General features: G+C 37.7%; 2 protein-coding genes across 12 annotated transcripts in view; one reads left to right on the top strand and one right to left on the bottom strand.

The window, feature by feature from the left end:
- CDK12 (cyclin dependent kinase 12) overlaps positions 1 to 4,323 on the bottom strand; it is a 78,943-nt gene extending 74,620 nt beyond the window's left edge. For 8 of the 11 annotated variants that reach the window (XR_015745672.1, XR_015745673.1, XR_015745674.1 and 5 more), the window contains exon 1: positions 2,168 to 4,323. Coding sequence is in view for 8 of the 11 variants with exons in the window: in XM_087945716.1 (XP_087801842.1) it covers positions 2,168 to 3,219 (1,052 nt within the window). In the remaining 3 variants the exon portion in view is untranslated. The remainder of the gene's footprint in view (positions 1 to 2,167) is intronic. The other 3 variants (XM_087945714.1, XM_087945715.1, XM_087945717.1) reach the window with 1 other exon arrangement.
- A 731-nt stretch (positions 4,324 to 5,054) lies between these two features.
- The window catches only part of MED1 (mediator complex subunit 1), a 35,369-nt gene continuing 18,542 nt past the window's right edge, over positions 5,055 to 21,881 (top strand). The window contains exons 1-9 of the mRNA XM_026679738.2: positions 5,055 to 5,373; positions 9,750 to 9,859; positions 10,245 to 10,323; positions 11,613 to 11,667; positions 12,648 to 12,780; positions 13,083 to 13,111; positions 15,337 to 15,408; positions 15,821 to 15,895; positions 16,889 to 16,962. Coding sequence (XP_026535523.1) covers positions 5,346 to 5,373; positions 9,750 to 9,859; positions 10,245 to 10,323; positions 11,613 to 11,667; positions 12,648 to 12,780; positions 13,083 to 13,111; positions 15,337 to 15,408; positions 15,821 to 15,895; positions 16,889 to 16,962 — 655 coding nt within the window. The 5' untranslated portion in view covers positions 5,055 to 5,345. The remainder of the gene's footprint in view (positions 5,374 to 9,749; positions 9,860 to 10,244; positions 10,324 to 11,612; positions 11,668 to 12,647; positions 12,781 to 13,082; positions 13,112 to 15,336; positions 15,409 to 15,820; positions 15,896 to 16,888; positions 16,963 to 21,881) is intronic.

Here is a 21,881-nt window from a genome sequence, read left to right as displayed (position 1 = left end):
CACTGAAAATACTCCTACTTGAACGCCAAGATTCTGCATTAAAAAGCGTTAACAAAAAATTATAGAATCTTATCCATGGAAATGTTAACGATGTAATGCCCAGTGATAACCAGTATTACCAACTCCAGACATTTATTTATTTATTTATTTATTTATGGTGACTCGAGGCGGCTTACAGAATGTAAAACGATATTTAAAATTAAAAAATAATAAAAACTAACAAAAGGAATCAAATAGGTTAATAAAGTACAATAGAACAAAATCTGGAAAAAATAAAAAATCACCCAGCTCCCACCCTCCGCCCTGACGACAGCAGATCACACAAGCCATTTAATGGGCTCCATCCCGTTCTGGGTTTCTCAGACCCGCTGGCAGAACCAGGTCTTCAGTGCCTTCTGGAAGAGGGGGCCATTCTAATCTCTGGGGGAATGATGTTCCAGAGAGAGAGAGCCACCACCGAGAAGGCCCTTCTTTTGGGTCCCACCAGGTATATCTCCCTCAGGGATGGGACCCGCAGCATTCCCTGCCTCCCCGTTCTAATGGGTCAGGTAGATTTGACCGGCCACAGGTGTTCCCTCAGATAATCTGGTCCCAAGCCATGAAGGGCTTTAAAGGTGACAACCAGCACCTTGAATTGCACCCAGAAGCAAATCGGCAAGCAATGCAGCTCCCACAGGAGAGGTGAAACATGTGCATATTGGGGTCTGGACAAAACCATGCAGGCCCCTGCAGTTTGCACCAACTGGAGCTTCCGGATGCTCTTCAAGGGCAGCCCCATGTAGAGCGCATTGCACATTGCAATAATCAAGACAGGAAATGACCAGGGCATAAGTGACTTTGAGTAGGAACCATTGGTCCAGGAAAGGACATAACTAGTGCACAACCCACAGTTGTGCAAAGGCCCTCCTGGCCTTATTTAAAGTAAATGATCAGTATAAAGCTTAGAATCAATGATAAATGTTGATAGGAAAGAGGACTATTTTCTAAGTTCCTTTCTGCTTTTAGGTTTCAATAATTAGTTGTTAATATTACAGTTCAAAGGAATAATATGAATATTTTAGCTATACTATATATAGCTAAAATTCCTATATATTCCTATATAGCATTCATAAATATCAGAAGATGAAATCAAAGATGATTTTTGAGCACATAACTGTTGTTTTTCTAAACACGTATGAACAAAATATCTATCCCTACTTAAGAAAGGTCCAGTAAAATCATTGTGATATAACTATCACACTATATGAAAAATCATGAAGGCTGATAAAACCTGATAATTCAAACTCTATATTGAAATGGTATATTAAATATAGTTCATTTTCTTTGAATTGAGTTCAATTTGCTAAAGAAGAAAGTTCCTTGCAACACTGGTTTACGTATTTACTAAGCCCATTCTGTCATCACTTCCAGTTTTTTAATTTCATAAAAACTGAAAAACCATAATATATATCATGAGAATGAATTAAGTTGCAGTTTTAGTTTTCAGAAATTTCTGATTACATTTATACATCTGACTATAGCACAATGAAAGCAATTAACAGTAAATCTTGGCAGCTGTTTCTTGCTTACACACCTGGCACAGAAGCTATCCATCTACACTAACTATAATGTAATGTCATCCATCTTTAATGCTGTAGTTCATGCCAATCATGATTTGATCATTGATTCTAGTTTGCCAAGTTTTGATGACATGACAAATTAAACCAAAGATATGTTGAAAAATATGCAAGACCAGTGCTCACTGGCACTAAGTTTTCATATTATATGATTCTATTTCATATCATGGTTTAGCTTGATTCCCCATCAGTTCAGTGTTATACTGGCTGTCCTGGCTTTTTTTCAACTTCATTCTCCAATAAGATAGAAACTATTACTTAGGGTACAATAATTTGGAAGACTGAAAAACAAGTTTGTACCTTAAATCATCCTGCTTTAAGCCACATGTGTTAGGCTCCAACTCCATTCTCAGGAGCATAAGCATGCTATCTTAAAATAATATAATTCAACACATAGGGCCGCATCATGGTGAGAAAGATTACCCTACTGAATCAGATGAATATAAAAAAATTTGTTCCAAGAGACAATAACAATTCTTGGACTTTATTCCCTTTAGTTACATTTTACTTAGGAGGCTCAACGATTCTGATATAAGTATGAAGACCAGTACCTGGAAACAGGACTACGACTCAGAGACCGCTTGGAAACAAAAGGACTGCTGGAGCGCCTTCGATTGAATGGACTGGGAGATCTTCCACTGTATGATCCACTTCCTCTTTCATAACTGGATGAGCGCCTCCTGTTGTATGGACTGACCGACCGCTGTCTCTTGCCATAAGGACTGGGAGAACGCATACTGGATTGGTAGGCAGCAGGTTCCTTATATGGAGGGCTGACTGATGGTCGTCGTGAGGATACACTAGGACTCTTCTTATATGAATCATAGTTACTGGATGTATGTGAGCGTGGAGGGCTGTTGTCATAGTCCTGTGAATAGGATGCACCTGAGGGACTGTCATCTTGTTTTGGACTATCTGACCATTTACGGTGTGGGCTTCTGGATTTCCGCTTTGGACTGTCCAATGACTTGTAACTTTTAGGGGCATCTCTTTTCCGATGACTTTTACTGTGATCCTTGTGGCCAGATTTTGCCTCCCGTTCTTTTCTAGACTTCTCCTTATGCAGTTTGGCTGCACGGGACTCTTTGCTACTGCTCTTGAATGATTTAGATGAGTGGTCATCATTCTCCTCCTGTAGTCTTTTGGAAGTACCAGATAGTCTGTCTTTACTAGAACTCAACTTGCCCGAGGACTCTTGGTTTCTGTCCATTTTCTTCTCGTCTCCCAGCTTACTTTTCATCAACTCACGGACACGCCTGTGTTGATGATGGCGATGTCTATGTAGTCTATCAGTCTTGTCTGATGTTCCTTTTCTCTCATCATTTTCTCTGCGTTCCAACTTGAGGACTGCTTCATCTGAGAAAGTGTCAGAATCAGAGCTGATATCGTCATATTCTACCAATGGCTTGATCATGCTGCCAAGAGGTGCTCCTCCTTCTTGGGACCCCAACGGCGAATCTTTGGAATGCCTGGATCTGTGTCTTTTATGCTTGGAGAGTCGATGCCTTTCTCGGCTGTTTGAGCTACCGGACACTGCATCTTGATGCAAAGACCCCCCACCTCCCGTATCCTTCTTGCCGCCATGTCTCTCCGGGTTTGGCATTCCTTCTCCACTGTGCTTGAAAAGAGGGAGGAATCCTCCAAAAACCCCAAATTCTACTCTTTAAGCCCCTCCCCCTACAATGGAAGGGCTACTTTTTCTTTTGTTAGCTATGTCCTACATTCAACCCACCCTTGGTCTCTTTATCAGGATAAATGTGGTTACTCTAAGAATACCTGATTCTGCAATTACACGCAGAATGTAATTGAAAGAAGCTAAAGAAGCTACTTAAGGAAATAGATCTGAAACTGAGTTGAGCTGCCTTTCACCTGGAGGAAATATTCTCCAAAATATCAAAATATCCTCTGGTCTCACACTTCACATATAGGAAAGGAAGAGACGATGTTTTAAACCCTGAGCAAGAACATGCTCTTCCTTTACTCCAAGTCTAAATTAACTCCCACTTTTAGGGTATTAATTGTTCAAAAGGATTGGTTAAAGGGAAAACCCAGTTTGTAAATAGGTAAGAAGCTGAACTTTACAAACGCCAAAAAAGTAAGTAAGTTCTGGAGACCAGTCACTTCAAGGTTTTTGAAAAAGCCCCCCACCCAAGAGTAGTCTCTCAAAGTACTTAAACAGCGGACTGCCTTGGGTCGAGGTTGCCTTGCCACTAACTAAAGGTCCCAACGTCCCTACAAAATGAAAGTAGGGACTGAATTTATTTGCTATTTCCTTAACTTCCTGAGAGGCTGACTATATACACTTCCAGCCCGCCCCGGGGCCTCGCTCACCGAGCAAATCCCGGAGGCCCGTGACCAACCCAAGAGCCTCTACTAAGGGGACACCCCTTCCTCAACCTGAACCTCTAGTGAGTTCCCCAAGTTAAAATTCCCATCTTTTTTTACCTACTTCCCAGACCGAAACGGCGCTGTTTCCAGATTGGGGGGGAGGGGAAGGGAAGAGGAAGGCAGGATAGTGAGGAGGGAAGGTTAGCCACCAATTCTCGCGAGAATACGAAAAAATAATCGCCCACGTTGTCGTCCTCTGAGCCGCCGACGCCGTGGCTTCTTTTGGTATACCTCGGAGGTTCCTTTCCCCCAACTCCTCTCTACCAGCTCCTATTTCTCCAAATACCGCGAGAACACGCGCCTGCGTGCGCGTGTATTTATTCTCACGCAGGCGCAGGCGCTCCCGCACAGGCCGAGTTTTGCGAAGTCTCGCGACGCCCGCCCAGAGATCAGAGATGGGACGGAGGTTATTCTGGTTTCTGACCTGCTGGGGGGGTTTCTTAGACGAGAGTTGCTGCTATGATCTCGCGGGATCTGGGTTTGGGGTTTCCCTCCCCCAAAGCATGGACGGTTAAAGATTAAAATGCACTATTAATTAAACATTTCTTTTTGAAAAACCTAGAAGACCGAAAAAGAAGAGGGAGTTTGCTTTCTGGCAGTCATTTTTCCTCTCAACAGTGGGGAGAAAAAACGTAGTTTAGATGTGTTGTAACGCTTTTATACGATCCTAGACCATTCTAATTTTCTGCTATGGAGTATATTAAACTTTATCACAAGTCAATTGCGGACATTTTTGTTTTTTCACAAAAACGTGATGAATTTCCTCGGGAATAAAAACAATTTGATTTAGAAATGGCGCCCCCCTTGCCTTTTTCTCTCAATGCATGCTTATTAAGAAACTTGGAAAGAACATCCTGCCAGGATCAGACGTGAGGGAAAAAGAATGACATTTATTGAAAAGCATACTGTACTTGAAAAACAAATGAAAATAAAAAAGCGGCCATTTATGCATGTTTAAAGAAGTCGCTCCTTCAATGAGGAATTCGATAGCACAGGCGGGGGAAAGGGAGACGGAGATAGAGGCGATTTTAAATATCGCGAGAATTACTAGCCTTCCTGCCTTTGCACTGGCTGCCATGCGGGATTCTCGCATGACTTCCTGCTCTACATTTGTCTGTTTCGAGCCCGGAGAGGAGGAGCAGGGAGGTCTCGCGCGGCGGGGATGGGTGGGATGGCGGTTGCTTTGCAGTAGTCGGGACTGAGGGAGGCTGCTTTTGCTGGGCCCGCCCTTTTCTCACCAAGGGAGAGGGCTTGTCTGGCTGGCAGGGGCAACTCGAGTCTCTACATGGGGGAAAGCAGCAGGGTCGCTTACCCCCTTACCCCCCCACCATCATCAGAGGGATGAAGGCAGTTCAGGGCAACACCGAGGGTGAGTGATGGGGCTTCGGGCTGCCAAAAAGCGCTTGCTCTCCTCCTCCGTGGCAGAATCTTTAGGGACGTAGCAATAACACGAAAGACTTATGTACCACCCCATAGTGCTTTACATCACTCTCTAAGCGTCAGCATAATTGCCCCAAACTGGGACCTCATTTTACCGGCCTCGGAAGGATGGAGGGGCAGAGATAGCATTGAGCCGGTGAGACTCCAACTGGCAGAATTAACCTGCAATGTAGGAGTCACGAAGGCCCTCTGATCAGATGGGAAGATCCCTTTACCAAGTGCTCAATAGGGGATTGCCGTTGCGGCGGTGGTAATCGCAATAACCGTGCAGGAGGGATCGATTTGGGGGTTTCGGAAAGAAAGGCGAGTTCTGAGAAATTTTTGTCAATTTCGGATAGAGCTCCAAGAAGATGCTTTTGTAGAAAATTGGTAGTTGTATTGGGGCGGGTAAGAAAACGGAAAGGAGGTTTCGTTTTGCAGCATTTTACAAAAGCGATTTGGGCATGAGCGACAACCTGAGGGCAACTGCTGAAAAGACAGTTGGGTAACACATTAACAGCCATTGCCCTAATGCGACCTCGGTTGGAATTTGGTGTCCATTTTGGGGCGGTACAATTCAAAAAAGACTGAAACAAATTAAAGCAAGTTTGAAGAGGTCTATCAAGGTAGTGAGAATCTGGAGTCCAAGCTTTATGAAGAAATATTAGAGAATCTGTGTGTGTTTACCTTAAAAGATGACTTAGGGGAGATGGAAAAGTAGTCTTCAAATATTTGAAGACTTCTAATATTTGAAGACTTGCCATGGGAAAAAAAAAAAGAGCAAACTTATTGCCTGAGAAGGCAGAACCACAACCAATATCTTACATTTTCAAAGAAGGAGTTCAGAATAGATATCAGGAGAAATTCCTGGCTGTAAAGAGATGTCAAGTATTGGAATAAACTTTCTCATGAAGTGGTCAGATCTTCTAAATTGAGGCAGTAGGAGTCCTGTTGCTTCCTTTTCTCCTTGTTTCTTATGCTGTGAATATAGCACATAATATAGCACATAATAAAGTGAAGAATTTTGTAATGTATAGTTAGTTATACATTAATAAAAATCCAAGATCCACATGCCCAAAGGTCTTTTTCAAGAGGCAACTTGACTTTGTTTTTCTTTGAAGATGTCTCGCTTCTTATCTAAAAAGCTTCTTCAACTGACTGGACAGAAGGGAAATGGAAGGATTTATATTCCTTGCAGACAGAATTTGCATTCTTTCAGAGAGTTGTTAAGACCATTTGGACCCTAACACCCTCTATTGAGCAAAGGCTGTTCAGTTTTGATATAGGGCCAGTTTTGAGCAGTTGAACAGACCTCTCAACAGAGGGGGAGGAATACGGCATTTATCTCCAGTCTACAACATAGTTCTTTCATTAGTTCTAAGAGGCTCCATACCCATTTGCACTACTCAGGTGACCCCAAGGACACAGATTAACCTCCAAATGGCCTCAACAACTCTCTAAAAGAATGCAAATAGCAATAGCGCTTAGACTTATATACTGCTTCACAGTGCTTTTTACAGCCCTCTCTGAGTGGTTTACAGAGTCAGCCTATTGCCCCCAACAATCTGGGTCCTCATTTTACCCACCTCAGAAGGATGGAAGGCTGAGTCAACCTTGAGCCTGGTGGGTCTCAATCTGCCAAATTGCAGTAGGAGTAGCTTGCAGTACTGCACTCTAATCACTGTGCCACCTGGGGCTCCTAAATGACCAGCTGTCTACAAGGAATATAAATCCTTCCATTCTCTCTCCATCTAGTCAGAGCTAAAGGAGCTGGGATGAGCTCCTTAATATCTTCAAAGAAAAACGATGTTGGTTGCCTCTTGAAAAAGCACCTTTGAGGTAACCATGACCTGGATGACTGAGAATCTCCATAGACAAAGATCCACATATTTCAGATCTGTCCATAATATTGAATATTAAGTATCTAAGCCGATAGGCAGGAAAGGAAAGAATCAGTTGGCTTAATTAAAATAGGGAAATCTGTCATTGTGTCAACAGATTTTGAAGCCTATATATATATAGCAGATTCTAATGCAGTGTTTACTATTTCTTCCTATGCCCTCTGTTCTGAATAAACTAGATTTTTGTGGCTTCTACAAGAAGCTCTTTCTATCTTCTATTTTGCCTGAACAACATAGCTTGGTATTGTGATTTGATTTTGTTTTCTTTGGATGGGGTGGTTGGCACAGACTGCACAAATAGTCCTTGACTTAAAACCACAGTTAAATGAGTTTTGCCCCAATTTATGACCTTTCTGGCTTGTTAAGTGAATCAGTGCAGTTGTTAAGGTAGTAACATGTTACGTGAATCTGTCTTTCCCATTGACTTTTCTTGTCAGAAGATCGCAAAAGGTGATTACATGAACCAGGGACACTGCAATCATCATAAATACATCCCAGGTGCTAAGCTTCTGAATTTTGATCATGTCACCATGAGAATGATTCAACAGATGTGTGAAAACAGTCATAAGTCACTATTTTCAGTACTGTTGTAACTTTGTCACTAAACAAATTATTGTAAATTGAGAATTACCTGGAAAGTTCAGTTAGGTAAAAGCTGGAGAGAGAAACAATATCAGTTTGTATAGAAAGCAGGTGCTAATTAATGTCTAGTAGATGAACCGTTGCTTGATTGCAAACAAAATCAAATTAGCAGCCAAATTTCTTATTTGGTTAAGAAACACTTTAATTTGGCATCCAGCAACTATATGTGTAATGGATTTTAAGTGATATAATATCCAAGTCAATCTAACAATTAGAATGTAGAATTTTAGCAGAAACTGAACAACCCATGACTGTTGGGCATCTTTTCAAAAGTATTTTTTTATCTAAACAGAGAAACAGAATGGACAAAAAAGCAGTGGGAGTAGGAGCTCCCTTATGGAAAACTGACAGGGAGTATCAAAAAACATGATCACTTGACTCTAGCAATGCTGCAGCAGCCATATGTTTGCTAATACAACTGACTTGAAGATCCTTTAAAATTCAGTCATATGAGAATAATGGTCTTGAATTTTGTATACATTCTTTAGTAGATTTTAGGTACTTAATTTAAAAAATGCACTATGATGTATCATTTTGGAATTGAAGATTATAGGGTTTTAGTATACAGAAACGAGATCGTAGAGAAACAGAGTTCTACAGCTGTGTATAATAATTAAAAATTTGCTGTTAGCAAATTTGTTTTCTAGAATTTGCTCAGAATTTGAAATATTTCCAGAGAGAAAGGTAAATGATGTACAACTAATGATGCATATTGAATAGTTTTAGTTATGATGTTGTCTGCTGAACTTATGCATTCCTATCTTCTCTAAAAATTACATTATGATGAAGTCTATAAGAGAAAATTCTTCTGAAAACTTTACCAACCATTTTGAAATTTCCCCTGCAACAATAGATAACAAGGTCCTGATCTTCTGAAATATTTTAGGGATGTAATAGATCTGTGGGAAGGATTTTCAAAGGTTTTGAGACTTGATTTGCTTTTCTTTCAACCTAATCTTTTGTTTGAGGCCACTTCATTATATTATTAGCCTAGAAAATTTTATCTTTCATTAATGCAATGTTGAGAATTAATGGTAAAATAAGCATTGGTAGTTTTCTTCACAGGTGTATACCTGTTCAATTAGGTTTGGTCAGGGGTGCGATTCAACCGGTATAACAACTGGTTCGGTGACCGTGCGCTTTGCTCTACACTGAAAAAAGCTAATACTAACTTTCAAATGTAGCTGAAGAAAACAGCTGAGGCACAGCAAACTGCTCTGCCATGCGAATCAGTTGTGCTCTAATAAAAAGACATAAATAGCAGGGGCAGGTGGGCAGGCCCCCACATGCTCGTCAGAGTGAACCAGTTCGGAGCCAGCTGATTGTCAGAACAAAGGGTTCACCCAAACCGGGAGAATTCCACCCTGGGTTTGGTGATTATTTACATGATGCTCTTTGCTCTGCAAAATAAACATTGCAGAATAGTGGTTTGTTAGTCAGCCCTTCTAAATCTGTAAATCAGAAATTGGGGAAAAAGTATTTATAACCACAACCTAAAATGAACACTGAATATAGGTCATGGTCATCTTCTGTAAGCTGTTTTTCTGTGCAGAAAACCTGAATCTAATTTTCTGAGTTTCAATAATAATAACTTATCAAATGTGTATACCTCCCATATTTTAACAACTCTGGGCAGCACACAGCAATCAAAGAAATTAAAATCAGTTAAAAGATAAAGATAAAAGATGACAAGTGTAATGAAGCAAGGGTTCTTACTCTCCCTTGCCAAAGCTTTGGTGAAAATTAAAGATAAATTACACATGACTTGTGATTTTGCTTATAGAATCAGAGAAACTGAATAAGATGAGTTCCCTTCTGGAAAGACTTCATGTCAAGTTTAATCCCAACAGTAGACCTTGGACAGAAACCATGAAGCTTGTTAGACAAGTTATGGTAAGGATTAATAGACTTAAATTAATTTGTTTTTTAGACTTTTGCTATCATCCCCTGTGAATTAATTGATAGTCTATTGATAGTCTCATTGAGCAACTATTTCAGATCTTAGAAAATACTAATTAGAATTAACTTAAATTTGAATAACAATTGTCACAATCTATCATTCCATAAGACAATTCTAAACTACCATTGGTCCATTGTGTTGATATAATCCATATCTCTCTTTTCTTGTTTTCTTTGTGATGATAAAATACAGCTTGTTCAAATCTCCATTTTCTGTAGCTATAGAACATATATATTAAATGTATTAATATCTTAATTCTCTTTCATTTTACTATTAAATATGACATGAAATATTTTCTCCTATTTCTTTTGAATGTAGGAAAAACGAATTGTCATGAATTCTGGAGGTCATCAGAATCTCATCACTTGCTTAGAAACTTTGCAGAAGGCTTTAAAAGGTTGGTGGTTATGTCAAAAACATATATATTAAATATTTAATTTTTAAAAAATACTCATTGGTTTATAAGAATTATCATTAAGAATATTTTAATGCTTTGTTTACAGCATTTATTCAAAAGAAACTCACAGTATTTATTGACTCTTTTTTGTGTAACAATACTTTTATGTCATATTCCTAAGGACTTATAGATTGATGATAAATCTGTGCACATAATGATTTCCTGCAATCTGTATCTTTATGTTTTATTAGGTTAATCAGCAGACATATTTTGCATATTAATGTACAAAATGCCACATTACTAATGTGTCAGTGCTTTTTCTTTTTCTCTCCACTCAGAACCAGCAAGCAGTTGCACAGGCATGTTTGTTTCTCTTGCTTCTATACTGTTGCCAGTTAGAACTTAAGCTGGTTAATAGGTGCAAAGTTAAGCCTCTGCCCCCAACTCTATCCTTCATAGCACAGTTAGAGGAGTTAAAGACTTTTTGTATCAAGAAGCATAGAGTTAAAACAATAGAGCTATTTTTCCTCTGTTTGTGATTGGAAAGAAAGTACACTTTTTGATTTAATGCTTGACCAACAATTTGAGAGAGCTGTAGTGGGGTCATAATCCAAATCTTGTTTGAGGAAATAGATTTAGTTCCAAGGCAGCATATTAATTGGAGTCTGTTTCTTGATTTGTTAACATGGGGAAGTTGATTTAGAATGATACATATCAACAGCAATGAAGTCAATGTTACATAGCATACAGTGATATATAATAAATTAAAATGCTTAAAACAAGAAGTTATGATGCTGAATTAGGATACTTGAATCAGACATGCAAAAGTTCCCTTATCATGTTTCTCTGCTTTTCTTCCAACTATTTTGGCTATTCACATGTGGTTAAAGAGAAAAGCAGTCCAGAAAATGAATGGAATGAAAAAACACAAGATTCTGCTATTTTCATCTACATGGTTTCATCTACTGTTTTTAAAACAGATACTACCATTCCCTACTTCTTGCTAAATAATAATAATAATATATACACAGTGCTGCTGTTATCATGTTTTGATGTCTCTTACCAGTCTTTTGCTTTAGAAAAATAAGACATTTTTCTTGGGCAATAAAATCCTTAGTCCTCTTACCCCAAGCCTTTGGGGTGAACCACCATAGGAGAAAAATAGAAAAACTTAATGCCACACAAAAGAAATTGTAAAATTTAATCTAAAAAGTGAAGATTCAATTTACCATTTATATGGAGAAACTAAAGTTGACAGAAGACTGGATCTAATTAAACTCTCTTCCTAGTGTCATCTCTGCCTGCTATGACAGATCGCTTAGAGTCCATTGCTAGACAAAATGGGTGAGTTATTTATTTCTTTTACAGGTTTTACCTAGTTAATTTAAAAGAATAAGTGGTGGGACTCAAATTTTTTTACTACCGATTCTGTGGGCGTGGCGTGGCTTGGTGAGCATGGCAGGGAAAGGTTACTGTAAAATCCCCATTCCCTCCCCACCCCACTAACCTGCTTTCCAGCTCCATTTTCCTGTGCAGGGCAACAAAAGAAGACCCAGCCAAAAGCTGGGACCCGGGAGGCAGTGAATAGATGGGGGTGGGGCCAGTCAGAGGTGGTATTTGTCGGTTCTCTGAACTACTCAAAATTTCCGCTACCAGTTCTCTAGAACTGGAGAGAACCTGCTGAATACCCCCTCTGATGCTAATCTAATTGTCTCTTTGATATACTACAAAAACACACATTTCTACTGGTAAGCAGTTTCAAGTTCAATTCTTTTGCAGGAAACATAGTTTCCTTTGGTTATGCAGTACATGGAGTGTAACAAATGTCTTGATCCAAGCGCAAATCTCAACTGTTATTAAGGACCATAGTGCAGTGCATAGCTTGCTATTGTGGACCTCTGTGATCTGAATTGTATTAATTATTTTATGAGTGGATTAAAATGTAATTTTCCATAAATTGATAGAAGCAGAATAGTTCTTAAATATTTATCATTATACTGTATTTGAAAGCAAGTTTGAAATAATTCTATTCTAATGACATACTACTCCTTAGCTTTCATAGCTCTCTTTGGCCGGCATTATACATTTTTATATATTTTCATAATAGTTTAACATTGTTTTGAGGAAATAAAAGTGAAAATTTGGGTGGGCGGCACTTAGTTTCAGATATGAGAAGCTACTTTTCTAGTTTGGTATAAATCAAGGAGTTGATGAAGTATTGAGTAAATTACTAGCAAGTATAAGTATGTATAAGGTCTTGATGAAATTTGGTAAAGTTATATAATCTTATACATTTTTTGACATAATTTTCCCCTTTACAAAAGTCTTGGATCTCATCTTAGTGCAAATGGCACTGAATGCTATATAACATCTGATATGTTCTATGTGGAAGTCCACTTGGATACTACAGGACAACTGCGTGATGTCAAGGTGGCACATCATGGAGAAAACCCAGTGGTATGTAGAGTGTAATGGCTAAGTAATTTTTTAATATTTATGTTGATTTATAACATGCATTTATATAACGTATATTACACTAAGCCAGTATTTGCCAGGCTTTTTCCCTCCTTGAGTTAGATTTCTTTTATAATATCCATGGAAATCACAAAATTTTCATTTTAAAAAAAGAAATTTTTATGCATTTGAGGACGTCTCCAAATCCCATGTTAATCTTTATGTGATTTATTTTGCTTTAAGGAAATGCTATTGTATTCCCAATAATTTGTAGTTTATATGTTATCCTTTCTCCCCCCCTCCAGAGCTGTCCAGAGCTGGTACAGAATCTAAGGTCAGTACTGTGTTCTTTTATTCACTGGCTATATCATCCTTTCCTAGCTGTATGTTTTCTAACAGCTGAATTATCGTTTTATCAACTGCTTTTTGATCTCAGCTCTCAGGTTTATCAGTTGGCCTTCTCCAACTTCTGGGTTAATCTTTTAAAATACCCAGGTTTGTTCATGCTGTAATCCTTTAGGGCACCATAAGGAAAGGTGATACAGTTTATACTAAATATGAGGGCAATCCAGGGGTGGGATTCAAATTTTTTAACAACTGGTTCTGTGGCTGTAGCTTAGGTGGTGGGCGTGGCTTGGTGGTCATGTGACTGGGTGGACATGGCTTGGTGGTCATGTTATTGGCTGGGTGTGGCCAACTTAATATCACTCACATCGAGGCACGCATTCTCCTCACCTGGCTTCTCATGACTGTGGGGATGCTGCAACAGTCATAAGCGTGAAAAATGGTCGTAAGCCACTTCTTTCAGTGCCATTGTAACTTTGAATGAACACTCCACACAAGCAAAGTACCAGCAAAGGAGGGGAAAAAAACTCCAGAGATGTTCCTGAGACAGGAAATCTAGTCCTGCCAAGAATGGAATAAGAGTTAACAGAGAGGCAGTTTCTGTAAGCAACATCAGAATGTTTCCTTCCTGCCTTCCTTACAGGATTAGGCCAGTAATTTCTTTTAGCAACTGGTTCTCCGAACTGCTTAGAACAGGGGTCACCAACCTTTTGGACCTCAGGGACCACCAAACTCATAATTTTAGATCCCAGGGACCGCTAACCGGTTCTGTGGGCGTGGCCTAATTTGTGGGTTTGGCTTGGTGGTCATGTGACTGGCTGGGCATAGCTTGTGTAAATATTATAAATATTTATATAAATATTGAATTTTTTATTAAAAAAAGAGCAACTTTTACCCAAAATCAGGCAAAGCAGGCAGATTGAGTTGCTCACAGAATCACAGATTCATTCAGAGATCTATCTATCTGCCATTGGCTAGCCCAGTCTCTCAAATTTGCTTGCCATGAGTCTGCACTGAATTTGCTTGCAAGCAAACCTTCAGTCCTAAGGCAGGTTCGGCTGTGCTTAGCTAGAAAGCAAGAAATCCAACCATTTCCTGCCTCCTAGCTAATCTAAATATCCCGCCACAGCAGAACAGATGATGATCGGAAAAAGGAAAAATAGCAACTTAGCAGACAAGCTTGATGGGTAAGGATTGAGTGGGTGGGGAGGGTTCCCGCGGGCCATGTGGGCTGAGCAGCCTTGTGTTTCTGTGCAGCCTGGATTAATTGCTTTGTGGGGGTGGTCTGGGGGTAAGATTTCTCTGCGGCCCACCAAAATTTTCTCACGGCCCACCGGTTGGCGACCGCTGGCTTAGAATGTTAACAACTGGTTCTAGTGAATAGGTGCGAACTGGTAGAATCCCACCCCTGGGGCAATCTTTTCAAAACCTTTATTTATACACAAACAGTCTCCATTCCTTTCCAATAGTTTTCTGCAAATTGCTCTCATTAACAACAGCAAACCAGTGATTTTGTCCCTGTCAGTCAGATAATCAAAGAATGAGCTAGCTAATGCAGACTAGTTTATTTGCCTTTAAGACTGGCCAGCAGTCAGATTTCCTATGGCTCCAAAGCTGTACTTATGAATGATGGGCACCATGGCCTTGTTCAGGCAAATGTGACCTCCACTGTAGTATTTCACAGAATTATTAAGAGTGAATAGGAAATTGTAATGAAAAATTGGTAGACTTAAAAAAGGTTTATGCTGTGAATGAGATAGATAGAACTGAATAATTGTACAGTATGGGCTGGAAATATTAATTCGGTATTTAAAATAGGGACATTTGAAAGAAGAAACTGAAGACTATCTTAATTCTGCATTCTAACAGGATGTTATTATGTCCTTCAAGGATGTAGAGTTATGAAAATGTCTTTATTTCTTGTATTATTCTTTATAAAGGTTTGTTTCTTTTTGAAGGTTAGAAATTAAGGCTTTGAGAAACACATCAAGAATCCTCTGCTACAGAGGTAAAAAAACAATCCAGAAAGATTCATGGGTGATATAAGAGTATCTCTGAAAAGTATACAATGCACATTAAGGGTATAATTGTTCCAAGCAGGATGCTACACGGGAAGATTAAGAGCCAGCAATATCAAAACTGTCACTTCTCCCCTTCCTTCTTACAAATATTCTAAATAGAATGCTGGCTTCAAAGGATTTTCTTCTTTCCTAGAGAGAGAAACTTCAATGAATTTTCCAAGCATCTTAAGGGTCTTGTCAATCTATATAAAGTGCCAGGTGACAAGTAAGTATTCCATTAAATCATAGTTTCTTAACGGAGAAATAGAAAGCAGTTTTTGTATTACAAGTTGTTTTATAAATAATTATCCTATTCTGTCATGAGTCAACTGAGACTGACTGCAGCAAGGGATAACACAATATCAGGATAGGGAGAATTGCAGAACACTGGATATAAAATTGATTTACTTATCTAATTTCTATAACATCAATCCCACCTAAGCAACTAAGAACAGATTGCAAACATGGCATTACACATTATGGGAGGTGTTTTAACGTAAAACATTGTAGAGCATCTTCTCTTTGACAGAGAATTGAAAGCATTGTCTGATTCTAAAATCTTTAGCTAATTCTTATAGAGTGGGGAATTTCTTTTTTTGTATAAAATGTTTAAAACAAGTTTTTTCTTTTCCTTTCAGCAAATTGAAAACTAAAATGTATTTGGCTCTACAGTCCTTGGAGCTTGATCTTTCAAAGATGGCAGGAATGTATTGGTAAGAACAGTTTACCGCAATGAACCCAGGATTTAGTTCTAATTTTTTTAAAAAAGAAAAACAAGTACCCAGGGAGTGCAAGTGGGCTTAGAAAGAACTGGCTTTAATCCTATTTGAACAATAGATAAATAAAATATTTGTGCATCATGTTGTTTCACCAATATTCTTTCTGTTCTGCATAGGAGAGTGTTCACTTTTTAAAAGTTTCAGCCTTTTACCTTTGATGGTAATGGAGGAAGATGGAGTGCCTACATCTGTATTTAGACAAGGCTATAGAGATCATATCCCATGTCTTTATTATGCTGACCTTTATACTCTACACAGTGTTTAAATTAAACCAGAACTCTTCTCTTAACCTGAAGAGTTATTGATCTGAAGAGAAAAAATATTTTTGTTAGCAAATCAATCCATAGAAATATCCAAAAAAGCTGCCACAACTTCATCCATTGTGATTGCTGTTAGAAAGCACTGAGCTTAGAAAGATTGCAAATGCCAGTTTACTATAACTTGAAAGTTTGTCAACATACTACATATTTTGTCAAATCTTTTTCCTTTCTTCTTTATTATGTTAGTTTCTTATCCTGTTTTGTTAGATTTATTGTAGTTGTAATTTTTTGGTTATTATTTTTACTATATATATAATAATTTAAAGAACTGTATATGTATGATAGATCTAAGATTCTAAACATGGTTTAAAAGATGAGTTCCAAAGCTTTGAATAGGGGATGTGTGAGATTAAGAAAACAGTTGCTGGAACAAAACTGAACTGTGTTTCCCAAATTCAGTAATAGATATCCAATGATCCTGCCTGTTTATCCACATAGATTTCATGGCAGGGGAGGAGAGGATCTCATTTAAAGGATTAGATTGTAGTCTTGTCCAAATTTATATTGTTGAATTTTACAGAATTAATTTCTGATTGAACATACTTATGATATGTCTTTTGTATCATGAATGCCTAGAAATTTGTTTTTGTTTTCTATCTGCTTATAGGCAAGCCACAAATGCAAGCCCCTTGGACAAAATTCTCCATGGCAGTGTGGGCTATCTCACTCCTAGAAGTGGTGGTAGGAAGTGTTTTTTTACTAGTCATTTTCTATTTTATATAAATTAAGTAGGTAGATAGACAGATAGACAAATAGACAAATATAAACCAATTAATGGTGCAATGATTCTTTTTGTAAATAATTTCCAAAATGGTTGATTCCTGATTATTTAAAACAAATTGTGAAATTACTATTACCTAATTTTGTTCTTATATTATCAAATATTTTATCCCCCTTTTAATATTACTTTTGCCATCATTATATATCTATTTCATGCACACTCTTCCCTCTAACTTCATCACATTTACACAAATTTTATATTTTCCATCTTATTTTCATTTGGCCAATTATATAAACTAATAACAATATAATCATTTTTTTTATTACCCTATGCTATGTTCACATACCTCATTATCTTATACAGATAAGTAACAAATTATATAATCCATTAAAAATACTGTCATATAATATATGTGTGTGTTCTCTGTCAGATTCCACATATTTCCTTCCCCATATTACATATTAATTTCTTACATCTTCCATAGACACTTATATAATACTCCTAAGATATTATTTTCATAACTGTTCCAATTAAATTGTTAATCCTTATTCTTATGATTGTTATTTATATATGTTTAATAATATTTCTATAAGAAATTATTAATTCCAAATTCCTCAAAATCTATATTTATATATTTTAACTACTAACATACCCCTTCATGTGGAATCCCCATCATTTCCATCGTTAACCATCATCTCAAACACTCTTTACTATGCTAGTTCATCTCTTAGCTTGCTTTCCATTCTCTATCATGTTTTGGCCCTTTCTCTTAGTCGTTCCTCCTTCCTCTATTATTTTCTACTGGGTTTTTTTTTTTTTTTGATAGTTATCAATTTTTTCCCCATCCTCTCCTGATCTTCTTTCTGTAATTTCCTTTCCTGTTGTTTAACTTTCAAATTGTTCTCCCCTTTATTACATCAATCATTAACATCTTAGATTTAATTTCCTTTTTGTTCTTTTGTGTTGTTTGTTGTTTCCTTTGGTTTGTTTCGCTGGTTTCTCTTTTATCTAACTCCTCCCCCTTCTGTATTCTGTTGCTTGCATCGCCATTCTGGATTTTCCTCTGTGCTCTGTATTTTAGTACATAAGTCCAAAATTCTATTCATCATTTCATTTGCAGGTTGCAATTCCAACCTTCTTTCTTTACATATTTCACTCATCTTTATTTTGCTTGTTGTATCCAATTACCTGTAGATTGTCCTGTAGTTTTTATTTTATTTAAACCAGCATCTTTCTTTAATTTTTAAAGTCGATGTTCTCAAGTCTTTATTTCCCAATTTTAATAAGTCTATTACTTTTTAAAGAGTTCCAAGATAAAATAACCAATAGTTCCAGGGGTAATATCTTCATATATTCCTTCGCTGTTTGGTTTTAATATTTCAACTTACTGGGGTCTTTTAAATTCACACTTTAAATTCCTTTTAAATTCACACTTTAAATTCCTTTTAAATTCACACTTTAAATTCCTTTTAAATTCACACTTTAAATTCCTTTTAAATTCACACTTTAATTAAGTCTTTAGCTTAAAGGGATCTGCAGGATTTTTCTTTTGTCAACAGATGGCGATATTAATCCAGTTTTCACTTTCCACCCTTCCCTCTCCCCCCCACCCCCCATTTCTTTACACTTTTATTAACTTCACCAATTTTCCAAATATTAGCTGTTATTTTCTTTTTTAAATAATCAATTTCAGCATTTTAATTAATGCCTTTTTCATGCCAAATCCTGTCCAATCACCAGTTCCAATTTTATGTTCTTTTTTTGTAAAAGTTTTCTTCTGAGTTGTTTCTGTTTTAATTTTTTTCTTTTCCCAAAAAAGTAAATTCCTTGCATTTTCCAGTTTTCTCACTTTCCAATCGCAGCTAACACAATTCTTTATGAGAATTCTTTTCTGTTTGTTTAACGGGGTTACCTTAAAATTTGCAGTATTATCACCCAGTCCACACACCATTCACTACTTCTCCGCTCCAGCACAGTCTTAGTTTTCCAGACTGCCTCCCGTCTTTATGGTAGCCATTTTAGGCTATCGCTGCAGCTCATCTTTGGAGGGGGTTTTCCTTACTGGGGAGAGGAGATGCGGCTCCCCTTGACCTGCCAGGCAGTCCCCCTTTCTTCATCACCCCTACAAGATGGTTCCGGTCCTGATTGGGACCCTCCAATGAGGAGCTCGGAGTAAAGCCATAGACAATTGCGGACTCTGCTCTGACTGCCAGCCTTGCTTAGCTCAGCCAATGCGGTTGAATCCGTAGTGCATTACAGGTAAAATACGGATCTCAAAAACTGCCAGCAAAAATACTATAGAAAATGCACATAAAGTGCATATTATAATCAACCTGTACATTCGAGAAAATTATTTTGCAGTCTTAAATGAATTCATAAAGCTTCATCATTCTAGTCTTATTGTCAGCAAAAGTCCATTAAGGTTTACCAGAAATAACAACATATCTATTTTAACCTTGATCAAACAAACCAACTTTATATCATTTCCTTTTACTTTTAACAACTCTGATCTTTAGTCCCTTCAAATAAAGTTGTACAACTTGATTTCTTTTCATTTTTTTTCTCTACGTTTTCTCACAAGTTCAAAATTTTAACAAGCCTTTTGTACAAACAATATAATAAAATTCTCCAAATTACTCTCTTGGTTTGTGTTTGTATATCTCTTTTAATTATTAAGACTAGCTCATTTCTTTTATATATCCAGTGTAACATCTTTTTCCCTGTCATTCCTGCAGCATGTCATTTTTTAATCCACTTTCAACTCATTCTTGATCTTGTTAAGTAGAAGTTGTTGCTCTTCCATAAGGTTTTTAACACTATCTAGCTCTGTGATGGCGAACCTATGGCACATGTGCTGGAAGTGGCACGCAGAGCCATTTTCCCTGGCACATGAGAGCTCACCTGGAAGAGCCCCACTGCGCATGCATGCGTGCTGCTGCCGGCTGACAGCTGATTTTTGAGTATTTGGTGCACGTGTGCGGGAGACACGTGCACATGCGCAGAGATGAGCAGAGCGTGGGGGGTGATTGCATGTGCAGACACATGGCGCATGGTGGGGAATCACGCACGCAGGCACAGAGATGCATGGTGCACAGCGGGGGAATCGAGCACGCAGGCGCGCGGCAAGGGGATCACATGCGTATGTGCAGACGTGCGGCATGCGAAGGTGGGGTGGGGCCAGCACACATTGCCTTCTGGGTGCTGGCACGTGAGCGCACGAGCGCGCACACGCAATTATCGGGACGGGAGCCAAAAAAGGTTTGCCACCACTGATCTAGCTATAGTTGAAGACACTATTAAAATTAAATTGTGAGTCCATTGTTCAAACATATCCTTCAGTATGTCCAATTTTAAAATAGTTGTTTAATTCTGTAATCGTAAGTTAAGTTTTAGAGGTTTGGTCCTTTAATTATAGTATTTATTTTCCTCTGGTGTCTAATTTATAAACTATTATGCTTTTTTTGTAAAAACAAATCAAACCAAAGCATTTTTCCACAGGAAGGATTCTTTATAATTAATTCCAAAATCTTATTTTCAAATTTATCTGGACTTTTAATACATTTGTCACTTTCCAAAATAATAGTCTAATTATTCTTTTGCTATTTATTCAAAGAAAAATAAACTTATGGTTAAAATTTCTATTGTCAAGGATTGCAGTAAACTTACCCAGTATAATGAAATGTATTTATCCCAAGGTTGCTAATAGATGCAAATTAGTTAACAAGCAATTTTCAAAAGTGATTAGAAAAGGAAGTATATGAACTTGTCCTTTCGAGGTATTAACTGAGTTTTACTGAGATGCTTATTCCCTCATTCTGAGACCTCAAAATCTGCCAGAGTCCACTATCTTTTGGTCTTCTCACAAGAAGCAGCTGACTTGTGAGCAATCTCAAATCCTCTCCCTTATATGGAAAATACTATCAAAGACCTGGTCTAGTCACGGCCTCTTCATTCTGTCCTGATTTTCAGTTCTCCTTTACATGGAGCCATCTTTAGCTTGCTAATTTCTTCCCCAGAACAAATTCCTTTTCTGACAACAATAAAAAACTTTCAATCTGGTACAAATGTAATTCCTGCCTACAGCCAAATACACTGGTTTTTGGGATTCCAGCAGCTGCAGGATCGTAGGATTAACAATAATAGTAATCTGGATAATGGGCAGAGCAGTACCTGGAGACAGCAGAACAGAAGAGAAAGAAAGAACTGCAAAAAATCCTAAAATAATACAAAGATCTGCAAATAGAAGTAAAATGAAGAAGAAAGTAATAAAATTAACTGGAACACTACTTGAACACCAACAGCATTGGCAAAATCACTACCAGCCAATTGCAAAAGATAGTTTTACTTGAAACAGCTTGCATCCTGCGACAATATCTTTAACATCATCAAACAACATCTGCCTAACCCAGTCCTTGGGAAATCCCAAATCCAACTGTACACATCTGGCTAACTGCAAGAATAACCATAGTAATATTAATACTATTAAACATGCATGCAACCCAACTCTCAAAGAAAGACAGGCAGTATTACGTTTCAATTTTCAAATCATTTTTTCACCTTTAGTTCCAAAGTATTGAATAACTGCTGGGTAAGCTAAATGCATAAATCAAATCATATTTTAAATAAATAAAATAATAACTTATTGTTTTAAATGCTTTTTATTTTTATTGTTTTTATAGTTTTTGGAATTGAGTCATTAATTGAGATGGAAATTTAATAAATAACTTTAATTCTGGGGTCTTCAAATCTGGCCACTTTAAGACATATGGACTTCAACTCCCAGAATTCCCCAGCCAGTTTGGAGATTCTTGTTCTAATTGAACAGATTAACTTATATATTCAGATCAACATTTAGACTTGATTTTTTTTACTCTTCTTA

The sequence above is a fragment of the Notechis scutatus genome, chromosome Z (assembly GCF_049901735.1).
Source record: "Notechis scutatus isolate UNSWTSFEM ecotype Mainland chromosome Z, rNotScu1.2, whole genome shotgun sequence".
NCBI lineage: Eukaryota > Metazoa > Chordata > Lepidosauria > Squamata > Elapidae > Notechis > Notechis scutatus.
The sequence above is the reverse complement of the archived record's forward strand: the minus strand, read 5'-3'. Positions and strand labels throughout refer to the sequence as shown.